The sequence below is a fragment of the Carassius auratus genome, chromosome 31, assembly GCF_003368295.1.
Source record: "Carassius auratus strain Wakin chromosome 31, ASM336829v1, whole genome shotgun sequence".
NCBI classification, from domain to species: Eukaryota; Metazoa; Chordata; class Actinopteri; order Cypriniformes; family Cyprinidae; genus Carassius; species Carassius auratus.
Genome location: NC_039273.1, coordinates 4,678,126 through 4,692,616, shown reverse-complemented (window position 1 = coordinate 4,692,616; position 14,491 = coordinate 4,678,126). Strand labels below are relative to the sequence as shown.

General features: G+C 36.1%; 1 protein-coding gene across 1 annotated transcript; it reads left to right on the top strand.

Annotated features, from left to right (window-relative positions):
• Positions 1-3,243: 3,243 nt before the first annotated feature.
• LOC113050285 (monocarboxylate transporter 1-like) lies at positions 3,244-12,510 on the top strand. Its single transcript, XM_026213098.1, has 5 exons — positions 3,244-3,601; positions 5,391-5,633; positions 10,008-10,151; positions 10,310-11,104; positions 11,552-12,510. The coding sequence occupies exons 2-5, from the start codon at positions 5,417-5,419 to the stop codon at positions 11,776-11,778; spliced, it is 1,383 nt and encodes a 460-aa protein (XP_026068883.1). The 5' UTR covers positions 3,244-3,601; positions 5,391-5,416; the 3' UTR covers positions 11,779-12,510.
• The last annotated feature ends 1,981 nt before the right edge of the window (positions 12,511-14,491 follow it).

The following is a 14,491-nucleotide window of genomic DNA, read 5'->3' as shown; positions in this document are numbered from 1 at the left end:
GATTTACGAACTAAAGTAAATTATTGCAGCCTTCCTTTCAAATAGTTCCATTCGACTGAACAAGTTTTCACCTTATTATTCTACTTCTTTAAATAAAAAATAAAATCAGTTAAGCCACATTAAGAAACAATCTGAAAGCAATGCTCTCACATTGCATTTCTAGTGTTAACGATAATCTGTCCTGATGCATCCAAGACAACACAGAAGGGCCGTCTTCTCATATGTCAGTCAAGCACTTCACTAAAACAAAAAACATTTGCCAGTTACTACTTTAAAAGAAAATCCAAAATATAAGCATGCACCAGATATGTTTCTCAGACCTTAAATTGGCATGGAGTAACACATGTTCAAGGTTTAATACTAATAGCCATAATGACATTGGCTAATAGCACATGATATTGTCGGCCCGAGACTTGAACCCACAACCTTAGGGTTAGAAGTCAAACTTTCTTGCCACTAGGCCACAACTTCCCTCTAGCATAGCAATTCACCATTGCATAACAATTCAACAAACAATAGCAAAGTTAACACTATGAATAGTTAGAAAGACATTAGAACATATCAAGAAGTAATATTCTTCACTTACAATACCTTACATATAAGTTATTCAACTTTGGTCAGACTGAGAATCGAACCTGCGGCCGTATGACATCACACAGAATAGCTTGTGCATAACGGCATGACTACGCATTTCTGTAGCGTATTCAACAATTTCCTCAAATCATATAAATACTGTTTAAATACACTTAATAAAGACAAATATACTTCCGCTTCATATAAACAGTAGAAGGAACTGAATAAACAATAATAATTGTGCAATTCGGTAGTATATATGCTGGTTGATCAGCCATATAGGCCATATTAGTTAAATAACTCAACAAAATATAATTATGGTGATAACCCATAAACAACATGTTAAATATGATCAATAAACATAGAAACTTACTTATAGATGCACACACACAATTAAACACCACTAGAAATGAGGGAAATTCTCGTGCACTCCACTCAACAACTGATTATTCCTATGATGCACTTTACAGCACATTCTAGCATACTCCGTAATTCATCAAGGGAGCAGTAACAGTCCACAGTCATTGAATAGTCCAACACATATAAATATACTTCTATTACCTAAAAGTATCAGAATACAGAGCCATTTGCAACAGTATTGATTCAGGTGAGTACTATAAAATCCTTACTGCTTGCTAAATTGTCACTATTTTAGTCTAATGTGTTTCCCAAGTGTGATGACAATTAACCTCAGTGCGCACCAAAGCTAATTAGAAGCTGTGAAGGTCAAAGTCTTTCCTATTTTATCTTAGCCTTTAGCTATGAATTGTCATATTAACGGTCACAGCAGCAGAAATCTGTGACGTAGAAAACAGATTGAAAGAGACAATCAGACTGGCAGTCTTTTGAACCTCTTCCTTCCTATAAACCCCATAAATGACGCCATTAGGAATGTCACGCAGCACTTCCTTTCACATTAAACCTAGATGTGTTGAACAATGGTGAGCGTTATTTCACCAAGTACAACATGTTCCTGGATCAACGTCCTTGTTGATTCTGGAACAATGTTCCAATCAACCAATCAGAATTGAGATATCACTTTTCAGGAAATAGGCCTGTTTCTATTTCAGGCTTACAATCAGGGTTAGGTTCTTCTACACCCTTGTTAATCAGCTATCATTTCTCACAGATTTGGGGAATAAATTATGGGTAGGGATAGGTTAAGGGTAGGGATTGGTTTAAGTCTATATTTTTAGACAATAATGTTGATCCAGGATCATCAAAAGATGTTTATCCAGGAACGTGTCTAACTTGGCAAAATCACGGCGACCGTTGAACAATAGAGACCACGACGGGAGAGCACTACCCCATCTGTTCTTTCCTGCCTCTTTTGTGGTGTGTTTATTGTGACAGCTGTTTTTCTCCAAACAACGTGCACGTTCCACCGTGAATCCATGGTCATCAGATCTCGTGTTTTTTGGGTGTGGGGCTGCACACAACAAAAAAAAAAGACCTGAATTGCTCCTGCTGCGGTTGGCCTGAGTGCAAAGCTTCCTCGGATGAAGGAGAAATCTATTTATGTCAGTTCTGTGAAAGTTTTACTACGCAAATCGGAGAAAGTAAATATTTGGGCTTGGTGTCACGTCCAGGACACGGTCTCTTTGAAATGAAAGCGTGACTAGGCATTTGCAAGTCACAGAGGGGAATTGGGAAGAACGTGTTTTAATGTTCTAATCTGCAGGTGCGTGCAGCTGAACATTTTCTAGTTTCATAAAAAGGAATGGAGTGTAACGATTACTTCAGTTCAGTTTATTCTCGCTTAAATATGGCCTAAAACATTGTCACCTTGGTTCTTCAGTCTCAGACTTGCTCATGTAGAATAAAGACAATAAAGCCTCTTTAAACCTGAGATGATTCATTCAGAATTGGTGTGCATGAAAACACTTTTTTAGGGTTGTGCAACCTTCCGAAATGAACAGAATTCATTTGAAATTAGATAGCTAAAAAGATAGATAGATAGATAGATAGATAGATAGATAGATAGATAGATAGATAGATAGATAGATAGATAGATAGATAGATAGATAGATAGATAGATGATACACCGACATGTATTTGTATTCAACTAAGATAAATATATACAAAATGGGTATCAGATTAATGTTTCATGTAAATATATATACTTCCTCATTTATTTGATCCAGATGCTTGTTGTGTCTAAAATATAGCTTATAGTATTGTAAGTCAAAGAAATTGCTTCTAATTCTGACATTAGCCTTTTTACTGCAGTTATGTTCCTTGAACCGCATGGCAAAAAAAGAAAAAGCTCTTGTTCTGAACATTTTGTGCAGTCTTTCTCACAGATTTCAAAGAGATTAACAATTGCAAACAAGTGTTGCATTCAGAGGAAAAGGCTCGACCCTTCGGAAACTGTGTGTGTGCGTGTGTGTGTGTCACATCTCATGCGCAATAGCAAATGTTCATCCTTATTGACGTTCATTGTTTTTTGTTCCTTTACCTGATTGAAAGACAGGTCATGTGAATCAGAGCTAATTATAAATTAACAAGGAGACTCTGCAGGAAGTGTAATAAAATAAACGCCTGTTTACAGTTACAGTTACAATATAATGGATGTTTGTTGACATTGGATGCATTGACACATTCAAAAAGAAATGCTAATGCTATCTCAAAGACTCCACATTCAAACCTGTATCCTCAGCAGTCCTGAATGGGTGGCTTTGACAAAAAAAACAAGGAGGAGGAGAGCAGGGACTCAAGTGGGCATGGTGACATCAAAACATCAAGGAGCCAATAGAAACCTGTCTTGATTTTTTTTTTGTAAATTTTGGGTGCCAATAAGAGCTGCCCTGAACTCAGCTGAACACAGTTTGACGAAGCTGACCATATCACAGGACTAAAGAAGTTCCAACAGTTTTTTTTTTACTTTATTTTATTTTTTTCACAGGCCGACCTCCTGAGACTTGCCTTGACCCAGACTGGACCCTTAAAATCCTGCTCGCCATCACAATGGAATAGAAGAGTACTTTGGACTACTTTATGCAAAGAATTTATAGACTGTTCCAGAAAGGTAGGAGTGCTTCTGTGTGGAATGTGTGATTCTAAGCTTGAATGCACTAAAACGTCTAGCCTGATGCCATGTCAGGGACCGGTTTTTACCTGTAAAGTGATTCATTTCATACTCACTTCCTTTTAAACCATAGAGCACTTCATTTGAAAGGAACAAATATGCTCTGCCAACATGATAAAACTGTCAGATGGTGCAAATTCAAAGTGATCAGCCCAGTGATGTAATAACGACTAAACCTAAATATATCTCGTACCAATTAAATACATAATTGTATCACTGAAAAAGTATGTTAAGAGAGCTTGTAAGAATTCAGTTAATTCTGCTGCATCTGAAACTGTTTGGCAATACCTTAAAAATACCATACGCCAGTGGTTTTCAACCTGTGGCACGCCGCTGAGTGTCTACCCGCTGCTGAGCTCTGGCTGGATCTGGTTTTCCCATTTTGCTGAGTGATGCCATCCCGAGTTATTTTCTGTTCATTGCCAGTTCATTCAATAAAGACGGTTAACAATCTAGCTTCTGAGTACTAAGTTATTAACCCAACAATAGCGGGGTCAGTTAATTTTTTGCAGTGGGCCGTGCAAACATATGTGTTTGGTTGTGTGGGCCACGAGTTGAAAAAGGTTGGGAACCAGTGCTATACGCCATACATAAGAGTACATTTTATGTCTGTTTATTAATTTGGTTGGTTGTTACTGTGTAATATGGAGGACAACGTACAAGCAGCCAGTCATTATCACAAAAAATAAACCTCCTCAGGGTGATGCAAGACCCTTTTTTTGCATCAGGGCCCTTTTCGCCTCATCTGAATTTGGTTTGTGATTATGACTGCACATTGTTGTTTTAATGAGAAAATTGTTCTTAAAAAACATCTAGCAGCTAATAGCAAGTTGCCTGATTTCTTAAGATCATGCTATCTTGGCTGGCAAACCAAATCCAAGAGCACATGTAAATAGGCTCAAAGGCCAGTTGGGGAAATAACCAGATATTAAGGTGCTTCTCTCTGACATAAATCTCTGATCCTCCTAAAAGAATTTCATTCACATTTCCATTTTGGAGGGCATGTTCACTTTAAAAGCATCCTGCTGTGGCTTTACAAATGCTTGATGTGCTCAGGTCAGCTATGAGGCGTTAATATGTAAAGGCACCATGACTCTTTATGGACTGTCTATGTTTCCTTTGAACTCTTTTCTCCCACATGTATGCACAATGATTTCTTGCAGCTGTTGGGTGTGATTCATGTTTATTAATATGTGATGCTTTGAAGTTTTAGGCTTACCTTTAGAGGACTAGAAAATCTTATATTTGCTGGCCATGAATTGAGGCATTAGAGAAGCTAGCATTAATTTTACTATTGCTCAGATTTAGTGAGATGGATTTGAACAAACCCCCGGCCCAGGGTTTTAAACTTCAGTGCCCACACCAATTGTGCTTCAGACATGAATGATACCTCAAATGATGCAGTTGAGGAAGTTTTCTGACTTTGGAGATTTCTCATCTGCTGGATATATGGATGAAAAATCCTATAGAATAACACTGAATGAGCAAGCTCGACCATATGAGCATGAGACCTCTTTCAAAATCATGAAAAAAATATTTCCGACCTTAAACTTTTGAATGCAAATATATGTTTCCTGTATGTTTTCTAGTGTCACGTTCTTTATAGTTTAAATTGGGTAACATCATTCAACTACATATAATACTTTTATAATGAGCCCTGGAGATGTTGAGATCTTGAAGTCCAAACATTTGACCTCTTTCTTTTTTTCTCTCCATTTTCCCTTTACAGAGAGATCTTTGTAATCACCTGGAGCCATGGCACCTTGTGTTGGAGGTCCTGTGGGATACACCCCTCCTGAAGGTGGCTGGGGTTGGGCCGTAGTGTTTGGTGCCTTCGTTTCTATCGGTTTCTCCTATGCCTTCCCAAAGTCCATCACTGTGTTCTTCAAGGAAATTGAAGTGTTCTTCGGCGTCTCCAGCAGTCAAGTGTCCTGGATCTCTTCCATCATGCTTGCTGTCATGTATGGAGGGGGTAAGCAGTGACTTCCTGCTCTTTATATGTATTATAAAAAGTTATTTCCGAATTTGTAATAGTTTAATCTCATACTAAATGTTTGAATTGATTCAGAACCAGAGTTAGAATAATTCTGTCCTTGAGTAACTTTTAAATAAAGCTGTGTAGTCATGCTTTCAAGCCAGTGGTGAGATCATGGTTCAGGTAATGAAGATCCCAGCGCAGATTATCAATGGATTGGTGCAAGTGAAAGACCCTTATTCATTCGAATGGAAGAAATGAGAGGCATGCTAAACAAGGCTTAGACATCAGCCACCGGCTGCTTTGCTGAGAGATTGAGCTCTGAATGGGTAACTCTATCTCCCTCTGGAGTCCTTCTTCTCAGTCAGCTCTTTATTCTGCAAGTGTCAGATGTTTTCCTTGGAGAGATATGAGGAGATGAGACGGCTAACTCAGGAGTGGCACAGACTTGTGATGACTAGCGTCAATAGCAAACTTGTCTCAGGAAGTGGAGCACCACTGAATGATGTCAGCACACTCACAGAGACAGACTAAATTGCACGTTCGCCTTCTCACGCTACTGAGCACATCAAACTTGAGTTAAAAAATATAAACCTTTATGGATAGGTTTCATTGATTTTGACAGTGTGGTGCTTCTTTTTGGTTACAGCTTAAACCCTAATTAGTGTACTATACTGGCAGTATGGTTTGCTTGTATACTTACACATAACATTTAAAACAGGCAAAAATAAACCAGCTTGCAATCTGAGTTAAAGATTTAGTTCACACAAAAATAAAACTCGTTTTTTTCTTTTTCCATATTCTCATGTCATTCCAAACACGTGTGACTCTTTGTGGAAAACAAAATATATATATATATATTGAAGAAAGTAACTGCTCCTATTTTCCATTCAGTAAAATATTTATTATTACAATTATTAACAATGTCACTTATTTCCTTCTCATCAACTGCCCTAATAAACATTGAGCAATTATTACTAGAAATATTAACTTCCTCTACCCTATGCCCATTTCTCTGCTCCACAATCTCTTTTGCTAACTTATACCCAATATTCATTGACAATGTCATTCATTTTATTTATTTTATCATCATTTACAAAATAATTTGGGTAATCTACTTTTCCAGTATTCTTTTTAATTATACTATTAAGTACTTTTCATTTTATTTGAATATTATTCTTAAGCTTGTCTAGTAACTTATTATAATAGTCCATTTTACGAAATCTTATAATACGGATTAATTTATTTTTATATAACTTATATATATTTTTCACTTGTTTTGTTCTAATTGTTATTAAGTTCCTGTATAATGCATTTTTCCTTTACATGCCTTCTCTATTCCCTTAGTTCCCTTAGTTGTTTAGGGAAATCGTGGTGGTTAGAGAGTTTGATCCCTAGGGTTGTGGGTTCGAGTCTTGGGCTGGCAATACCATGACTTTGGTACCCTTGAACAAGGCACTGAACTCCCAAATGCTCCCTGGGTGCCGCAGTATAAATGGCTGCCCACTGCTCTGGGTGTGTGTTCACAGTGTGTGTGTGTGTGTGTGTGTGTGTGTGCACTTTGGATGGGTTAAATGCAGAGCATGTATTCTGAGTATGGGTCACCATACTTAGCTGTATGTCACTTCACTCATCCATTGTTTATCCTCGTTTTTCGCTTTTGGTTAGTCCAGGGTGTTACAATGTAATTTTTTTTTGCTTTCTTTTAATAGATTTTTCCTTTTTTTGTGGACACTCATGCTGTATGTTTCATTGACCCACATACTACTGTCAAGCTTGAGCTTTTGCCCTCACATTTGTCATGAAAAACAGTAAGCCAGTCGATAAGGATGTTCCTTTCAGTCTAATCTGGTGGGGTTGACATTATGGCCGTGAGTACTCATGGCTTGTGAGAGGCTTGTGACTACACATTTGACCTCATACTCCTACACTGATCCTTCTGGCCCAGCAGAACTAATTCCCTTCTGCAATGCAGGGGGCAATACATAGCATATGACCCAGATGATCACAGAACCAACCACGCGTGGAAGATATCCAGTAATTTTTTTTTTTCTGACGACAATGCTATGCAGAATTGCATTATGTAGTGCTACTGGTTTGTACTCACATATCTGCAGACAAGACATAATTGTGTGAATATTTTATGCTGACTTTTGCACATTAGACATCTGTGTAGCAATATGTTACATATTCATTTGAATTCCCCTGCTCACAAGTAAATCAGAATGGCATTGTTTTAGCATCTACCTTGATGCTGGCCATGACTGACATGTTATGGTTCCCCTTTTGCTCTCATTTCACTCAATACAGCCACAGTCTGAATGCCCTCTAAGCTAAATACTGTAAGAAGGTGTTCGTTTCTTTTCCAGGGATGTCTTGTTTTGGCATTCTAAGTCAAGATGTCTTCCTACATAGACCTCAAGTGCATTTAAGCTTGTTGTCATTGACCCAAGCAGCCCAGAGTTGGTTTGCCTGGAGCAAGAGAAGTTCAGATATGTGGACATTTACATGAATGTGGACTGATCTGATACGTCAGGAGGAATACATTTTTTGATGTCACCCAAGGACTTAGTCTATTTTTTATTCTTATACCACATTTACAGTCTGAAATTACAGTCTGAAAAACTGAGGCTTTTTATGTGATTATCGAATTTTAGAGGCTTTAATCGAATTGTCTTAGGCCTATACTGATTTATCTGCATTTTTCCATCAAAATAAAAGTTTGATGATTTTAACATTTGTACTTGACACTAATGAATTTCCACATTTATAAATGTTTTAATATGTTCTTTGGTAAGCTGTTCCCCCGCTGTGCTTGCGTGGTGGATTAGAGAGGCAAACAAGGCAGCCTATTGTAGCTGGGAGACAGAAACGTGCAGGCGCTCACCATCACTCCCCGGTTTTCACATGATTAGCAGGCTTCCTTCGTACATTTATGATAGGATTTGGTCTCAGTACAGGAAAGACTTAAAAACACGCACGTAACTGGAAATACACAACCGATCGTTGTGTTTCCCACTGTAGGAGAGTATCAGGTTTGTTATGGCTAAAGTTTACCATAGGGTGAAACATAACTGGAATATGATTTAGTTGAGCATTTTAAGATGGGTCTTTCAGCCTCTGCATTTCACAGGTAACATCTTATGCTCAGTTGGCTGGATAATGATTGGAAGCAGCAAAATCTGCAGTTAGATGTTTCTTTTTTTGTTTTTTGTTTTTTATAATATGCAATGTCAAATTCTATTGTTCTTCCCCACAGAGCTGCAATGCCCTCTAGTGGTCTGAAAAGAGAATATCAACTTACGTCATAAAACAATCTAAATTGACCATTCATAGTTTTACTGTAGTAGCCTATACATTCCTGGTGTTTTTGTAAACAGTTAATTTGTCTATGTTATTTCAGATAGATGTTTGTCTTCATAATGTTTTATCATAATATAATAACATGCTCCACCTCTGAAACAGTGTTTCTGTGATAGGCCAGTCCATCTTTTTCAACCTCGTTGTTTTCAAACCCATCAATTCCCAATGGATAAAATCAAGTCCCGTGTTAAACTTCCTGATAACTTGGAATTATATTTAATCTCAAGCATGCTTTTCAACAACACTGTTACCTCCTTGGTAAACAAGTACACTAACTTGAGATAAAGCATTTTCACATCGAAGTGGTTTATTATTATACCACAAAAATTTTTAAGTATTTGGATTTGGTCAAAAATACAGTAATATATCAAAATATCTGTTTTATACACACACACACATACACACACACACACACATATATATATATATGAATTTTCAGCATCATAACTCCAGCCTTCAGTGTCACATGTAACATCCGGTCTATCACACGATTATGTAGAAATCATTCTAATATTCTGATTTATCATGAGTGTTGGAAACAGTTCTGCTGTCTAATATATTTGATGAAGAAAAGGTTAAAAAGAACTGTATTTATTCAAAATAAAAAACAATTTCTAGTAATATATATTTTAATAATATATTTTCTTTACTATCACTTTTTTTCAATTTAACACATCCTTGCTGAATAAAATATTGATTTTATTTTTTTTTAAAATAGAAAGAAAGAAAAAAATATTGACCCAAAATTACTGACCAGTAGTGTATATTGTTATTACAAAATATTTATATTTTAAAAACATAGCTTCTTTTTTATATATTTTATATATATATATATATATATATATAAAATGGTTCAATTATTTCATTATTAGATTGTAACTTCAGAAATAGCATTTAAATTGCTTTTAAAACAGAAATCTTTTTATGGCTTCGGATTACAGAAATAAATAAATTTTACTCTGCTCTGTGCAAATTCTGAAAGATTTTTTTTTTTCATGTCATTCCTAGGTCCTGTCAGCAGTATCCTGGTCAATAAGTATGGAAGTCGACCTATTATGATTTTAGGAGGCTGCCTTTCAGGAGTCGGGCTTATCGGTGCCTCTTTCTGCAATACTATCGAAGGCTTGTACTTCTGTGTCGGTGTAGTGGGAGGTATAATTAAAAACAAATATGATTTTTAAACATGCACCGTTGTTCTTATCCCATGCAATTTACAGTAATAACACTCCTAGTGATGTTACACTCTTGTGACACATTTATCACAAGGGGACATTTTTTAATTTTGAACTATGTGTTATAATGTTTTACAGGTCTGGGACTGGCATTTAATCTCAACCCAGCTCTTACAATGATTGGGAAATATTTCTACAAGAGGCGCCCAATAGCTAATGGCATCGCTATGGCGGGTAGCCCAGTCTTTTTGTGTACTCTGGCTCCCCTGAACACCTGGTTCTTCGACCAATTCGGCTGGAGAGGGAGCTTCTTGATTCTGGGAGGACTTCTGCTGAATTGTTGTGTAGCTGGATCACTGATGAGGCCCATTGGGCCAAAACCAAAACCTGCTGTCAAAGCTGCCAACAGTAATAGCGAAGCCAGAGAGAAAAAGAGTGTAATAGACACTATCAATGGTTTTATCGATCTTACACTCTTCAAGCATCGTGGCTTCTTGCTTTATCTTATGGGTAACGTGATCATGTTCTTCGGCCTCTTCACTCCTCTTGTGTTCCTCAGTAACTACGCTAAGAGTAAGGACATTCCCAGAGAGAAGGCAGCTTTTCTGCTTTCTGTCCTGGCCTTTGTAGATATGGTGGCACGACCTTCAATGGGAATAGTCGCCAACACAAAATGGGTGAGACCAAGGGTGCAGTATTTCTTTGCAGCATCCATTCTCCTTAATGGTGTGTGCCACCTGCTCGTCCCTCTGACCACCGACTACACAGGGTTTGTGATATACTCCATGTTCTTTGGGTTTGCCTACGGCTGGCTGAGCTCTGTGCTGTTTGAGACCCTCATGGATCTTGTGGGAACTCAACGTTTTTCCAGTGCTGTAGGACTGGTGACGATTGTGGAATGTGCGCCAGTTTTACTGGGGCCACCCTTACTAGGTGAGTATGGAGTGTGTTTATGTCTCATATAATTGCCCAGTTTTGAACAACAAACCAAATTACACAAAAAAAAAGTTTTATTTATTAAGCATGCAGCTTTTAGGACCTTATATTAATTGAGAGACTACAGAGAGAATTTGTCAGAGAACAGAAGCTTTTAAAAATAAATAGTGAAGGCTAAGACTTGTACTTTTTTTTGTTTGTTTGTTTGCCAATAATTAACAGTCTCCTGACCAAAATTAAAATTTCCCTTTGGCATTTAAATAAAATGTAATCTGAAATCTTGGAACTACATTAGCCATGCAGTCAGAAAATACTTTTGCATGCCTTTAAAATTAAGATGCATTATTAGGAATATATTGGGACTTTTTGTTGAAAATGAATTTATGGCCCCACTTAGATCACTGACTTTTTTTTTTTTTTAATTATGATTTTATGCACTCACAGGGAAGTTCAAGGACATCTACCATGACTACATGTATACATACATTTCCTGTGGAATTGCCCTTGTGGTTGGCGGTTTGTTTCTGTTCATCGGAATGGGTATCAACTACAGGTTACTGAATAAAGAAGCAAAAGAGGAATCCAGGAGAGCCAATCTACAGGAGGAACCTGGCAAAGAGATACAGGCACTGAAAGGACCCAGTGACAATACTGCAGAGGATGCTGTGTGACAATAGCTGATCCTGTGTTTTTTTTTCTGGGTGATTCTTTCATTTCTGTGCTTTCTACATCAACGATCTGATTCCAGACATCCATCTTGGACTATTCTGGTTGTGAAGCAAAAGTTTCAGTGCCTTGCATGAGCACATGCATGCAATATATATTTTATAATAGGGCTGGACAGTAATTCAATATCAATATGTACTGCGATATATTTTTTCCAATAACGGTGAAATTATTTTTAAACACATTTCCGATATTTCGATATACATCACAGGTGTTTCCCATTCATTGATTTATATGTGCGGTTTGACTTCGTTGAATAGACACGAGCACTGCACGTTTCAAAATCAAAACACGTCGCGGGTGTTTTATATGAATGTATATCTGAAGGGAACCGACTGTCTACATAAAAGTTTCGATGGCATTTTCATTTTATCTGATAAAAAATCGTTCATAACCGCTGGTTCTACACTGTTCTACCGCTCTCACAGCGCCTCCTGCTGGCAGACAATCACTTTGCATTCAAGTCCGTTTCCAGCAACGTTTATTTTTTTCCTCTGCAGCAACTCGGAGCACTTTTCATACTCTTTATAGCCTACTTTTATTTTACTTTTTTTTCAATCTATAAGAATAATCAGCGTACACAGCTTAACATTTTTGAACAATAAGATTTTTTAATGTTTTAAGAATGTGTTTCTTTTAAATAATTATTCTGCTCACCAAGCCTGCATTTATTTAATCCAAAGTACAGCGAAAAGTTTAATTTTGAAATATTTTTATTATTTAAAATAACTGCTTTATTTTCAATTGTAGTTTATTCCTGAGATCAAAACTGAATTTTCAGCATCATTGCTCCAGTTTTCAGTGTCATTCTAATATACTAATTTGCTGATTATCAATATCTAAAAGAGTTGAGTAAAAAAATAAATAATATTCAGGATTCTTTGATGAATATAAAGATCCAAAGATTAGCATTTATCTGAAATAAAAATCTTTTGTAACATTATACACTATTCAAAAGCTTTGAGTCAGTATGATTTCTTTCTTTTTATTTTCTTTTTTGTTGTTGTTGTTTTTTGAAAGAAATTATAGACATTTTTATTTAGCAAGGATGTTCAAAAATGGATTTATCAAAAGAGATGATAAAGACATTCATGTTACAATTTGTATTTCAGATAAATGCTGTTCTGCAGAAACCCTCTATTCATCAAATAAACCTGAATAAATTCTGCTCAGCTGAAAAAAATTTTTTTGCAGCAAAATCAGAATACAAGAATGAAGGATCTCAGGAGGATCATGTGACTGGAGTAATGATGCAATTTCCAAATATAAAACAGTTCTTTTAAATCGTAAAAATATTTCAAAATGTTACTGTTCTTCTTGTATTTTGCATCAAATAAATGCAGGCTTGGTGAGCAGAAGATACTTTTTTAAAAACATAAAAAATTGTATTAGGTGAGTCTGAGACTATTATTTGACAGTGATTTCACATTTATTGTTTGTATGCAAGCTAAATACAATATATATATATATTATTTTTTTTCTAATATATTATATGGTTTTAAATGAGGTGTCATAGACATGGGAAATTAATTTTTCATAAATTTGTATACAGAGATATCTGTTGTGGGCATTCTTGGCAGTTTTTATGAGGCTTTTTTTAATAGTGTTAATATCGATATCGGATTATATAGTATCGACCGAAATTAAGAAATATCTTGTGATATCAATTTTGGCCATATCGTCCAGCCTTATTTAAAAAATTATTAGTATGTTTTTTTTTTTTTTTTGTTTTTTTTTAAGTATAAACATTTACTATAGGACAGGAACTGTATCTAATCTGTTTTAGGGCATTTTATGTAGGCTAGACTGAGAGTGAGAGAGAAATTAAATCAGTTAACACATGCATATAAAGAATTAATCTACAAGAAACAAATGTTGCCTTCTAACAAAAAAGGTAGAGTAATGTGAAAGCGGTAGATATGCAAGAGTCTCTTGTTAAATATATGCACAAACTGAACATAAAACTTTCCAAGTTAAAACAGTTAATGCATTGTTTTGTTATCCATGCACACTCACCAGTGTCTGTTATTTTGTGTATTCTTGTGCGTCTGTGTCTATGTGTGTAGTCTAGCAATGATGAAATATTATTTACTTGTCTAAAACTGTGTTAACGCAAAGGCAATTTGTGTATATCCTAATGGAAAATTGTTCTTGAAATGCCAAATTAGTTACTATTAGAGCCCATTTAAATGTATATAATGTTTCTGTTGCAAAATGGTTAAAATAAAAATTATTCTCATTAAATAAAAGTTGTATGACTTCACATCTGTTGGGTGTGAATCCTGCTGTTCTTTTGAGACTCACAATGATGTAAGTCGACTACCTTATTTTATCTTTGACCTCTTTTGCAAAATGTTCAAATGACTCTGAATTTATGGGGACTCTCCATAGTGGTTTTTATTCTGTACAAACTGTATTTTCTATTGACCTATACCCCAACCTAACCAAAGTTTTGGATTTAAAAAAAAAACTGAATGATTTATTAGCCTTTTGAATTACAGGGACACTGAAAATGTCCTCATAAATCACCTCCTCATTGTAATACCTGTGTCATACCCATGTCATTATACAAATTTGTGTCCTCATTAACCACATAAACGAGCTGACACACACACACACACACACATACACACACATAACTAAGCCTAACCTGATTTT

Bases quoted from the DNA above. Each gene is read 5' to 3' on its own strand.
- LOC113050285 (XM_026213098.1), top strand. From the start codon at position 5,417: ATGGCACCTTGTGTTGGAGGTCCTGTGGGATACACCCCTCCTGAAGGT. The intron at 10,152-10,309 runs GTATAATTAAAA...AATGTTTTACAG, and splicing joins CTGTGTCGGTGTAGTGGGAG to GTCTGGGACTGGCATTTAAT. The intron at 11,105-11,551 runs GTGAGTATGGAG...ATGCACTCACAG, and splicing joins ACTGGGGCCACCCTTACTAG to GGAAGTTCAAGGACATCTAC.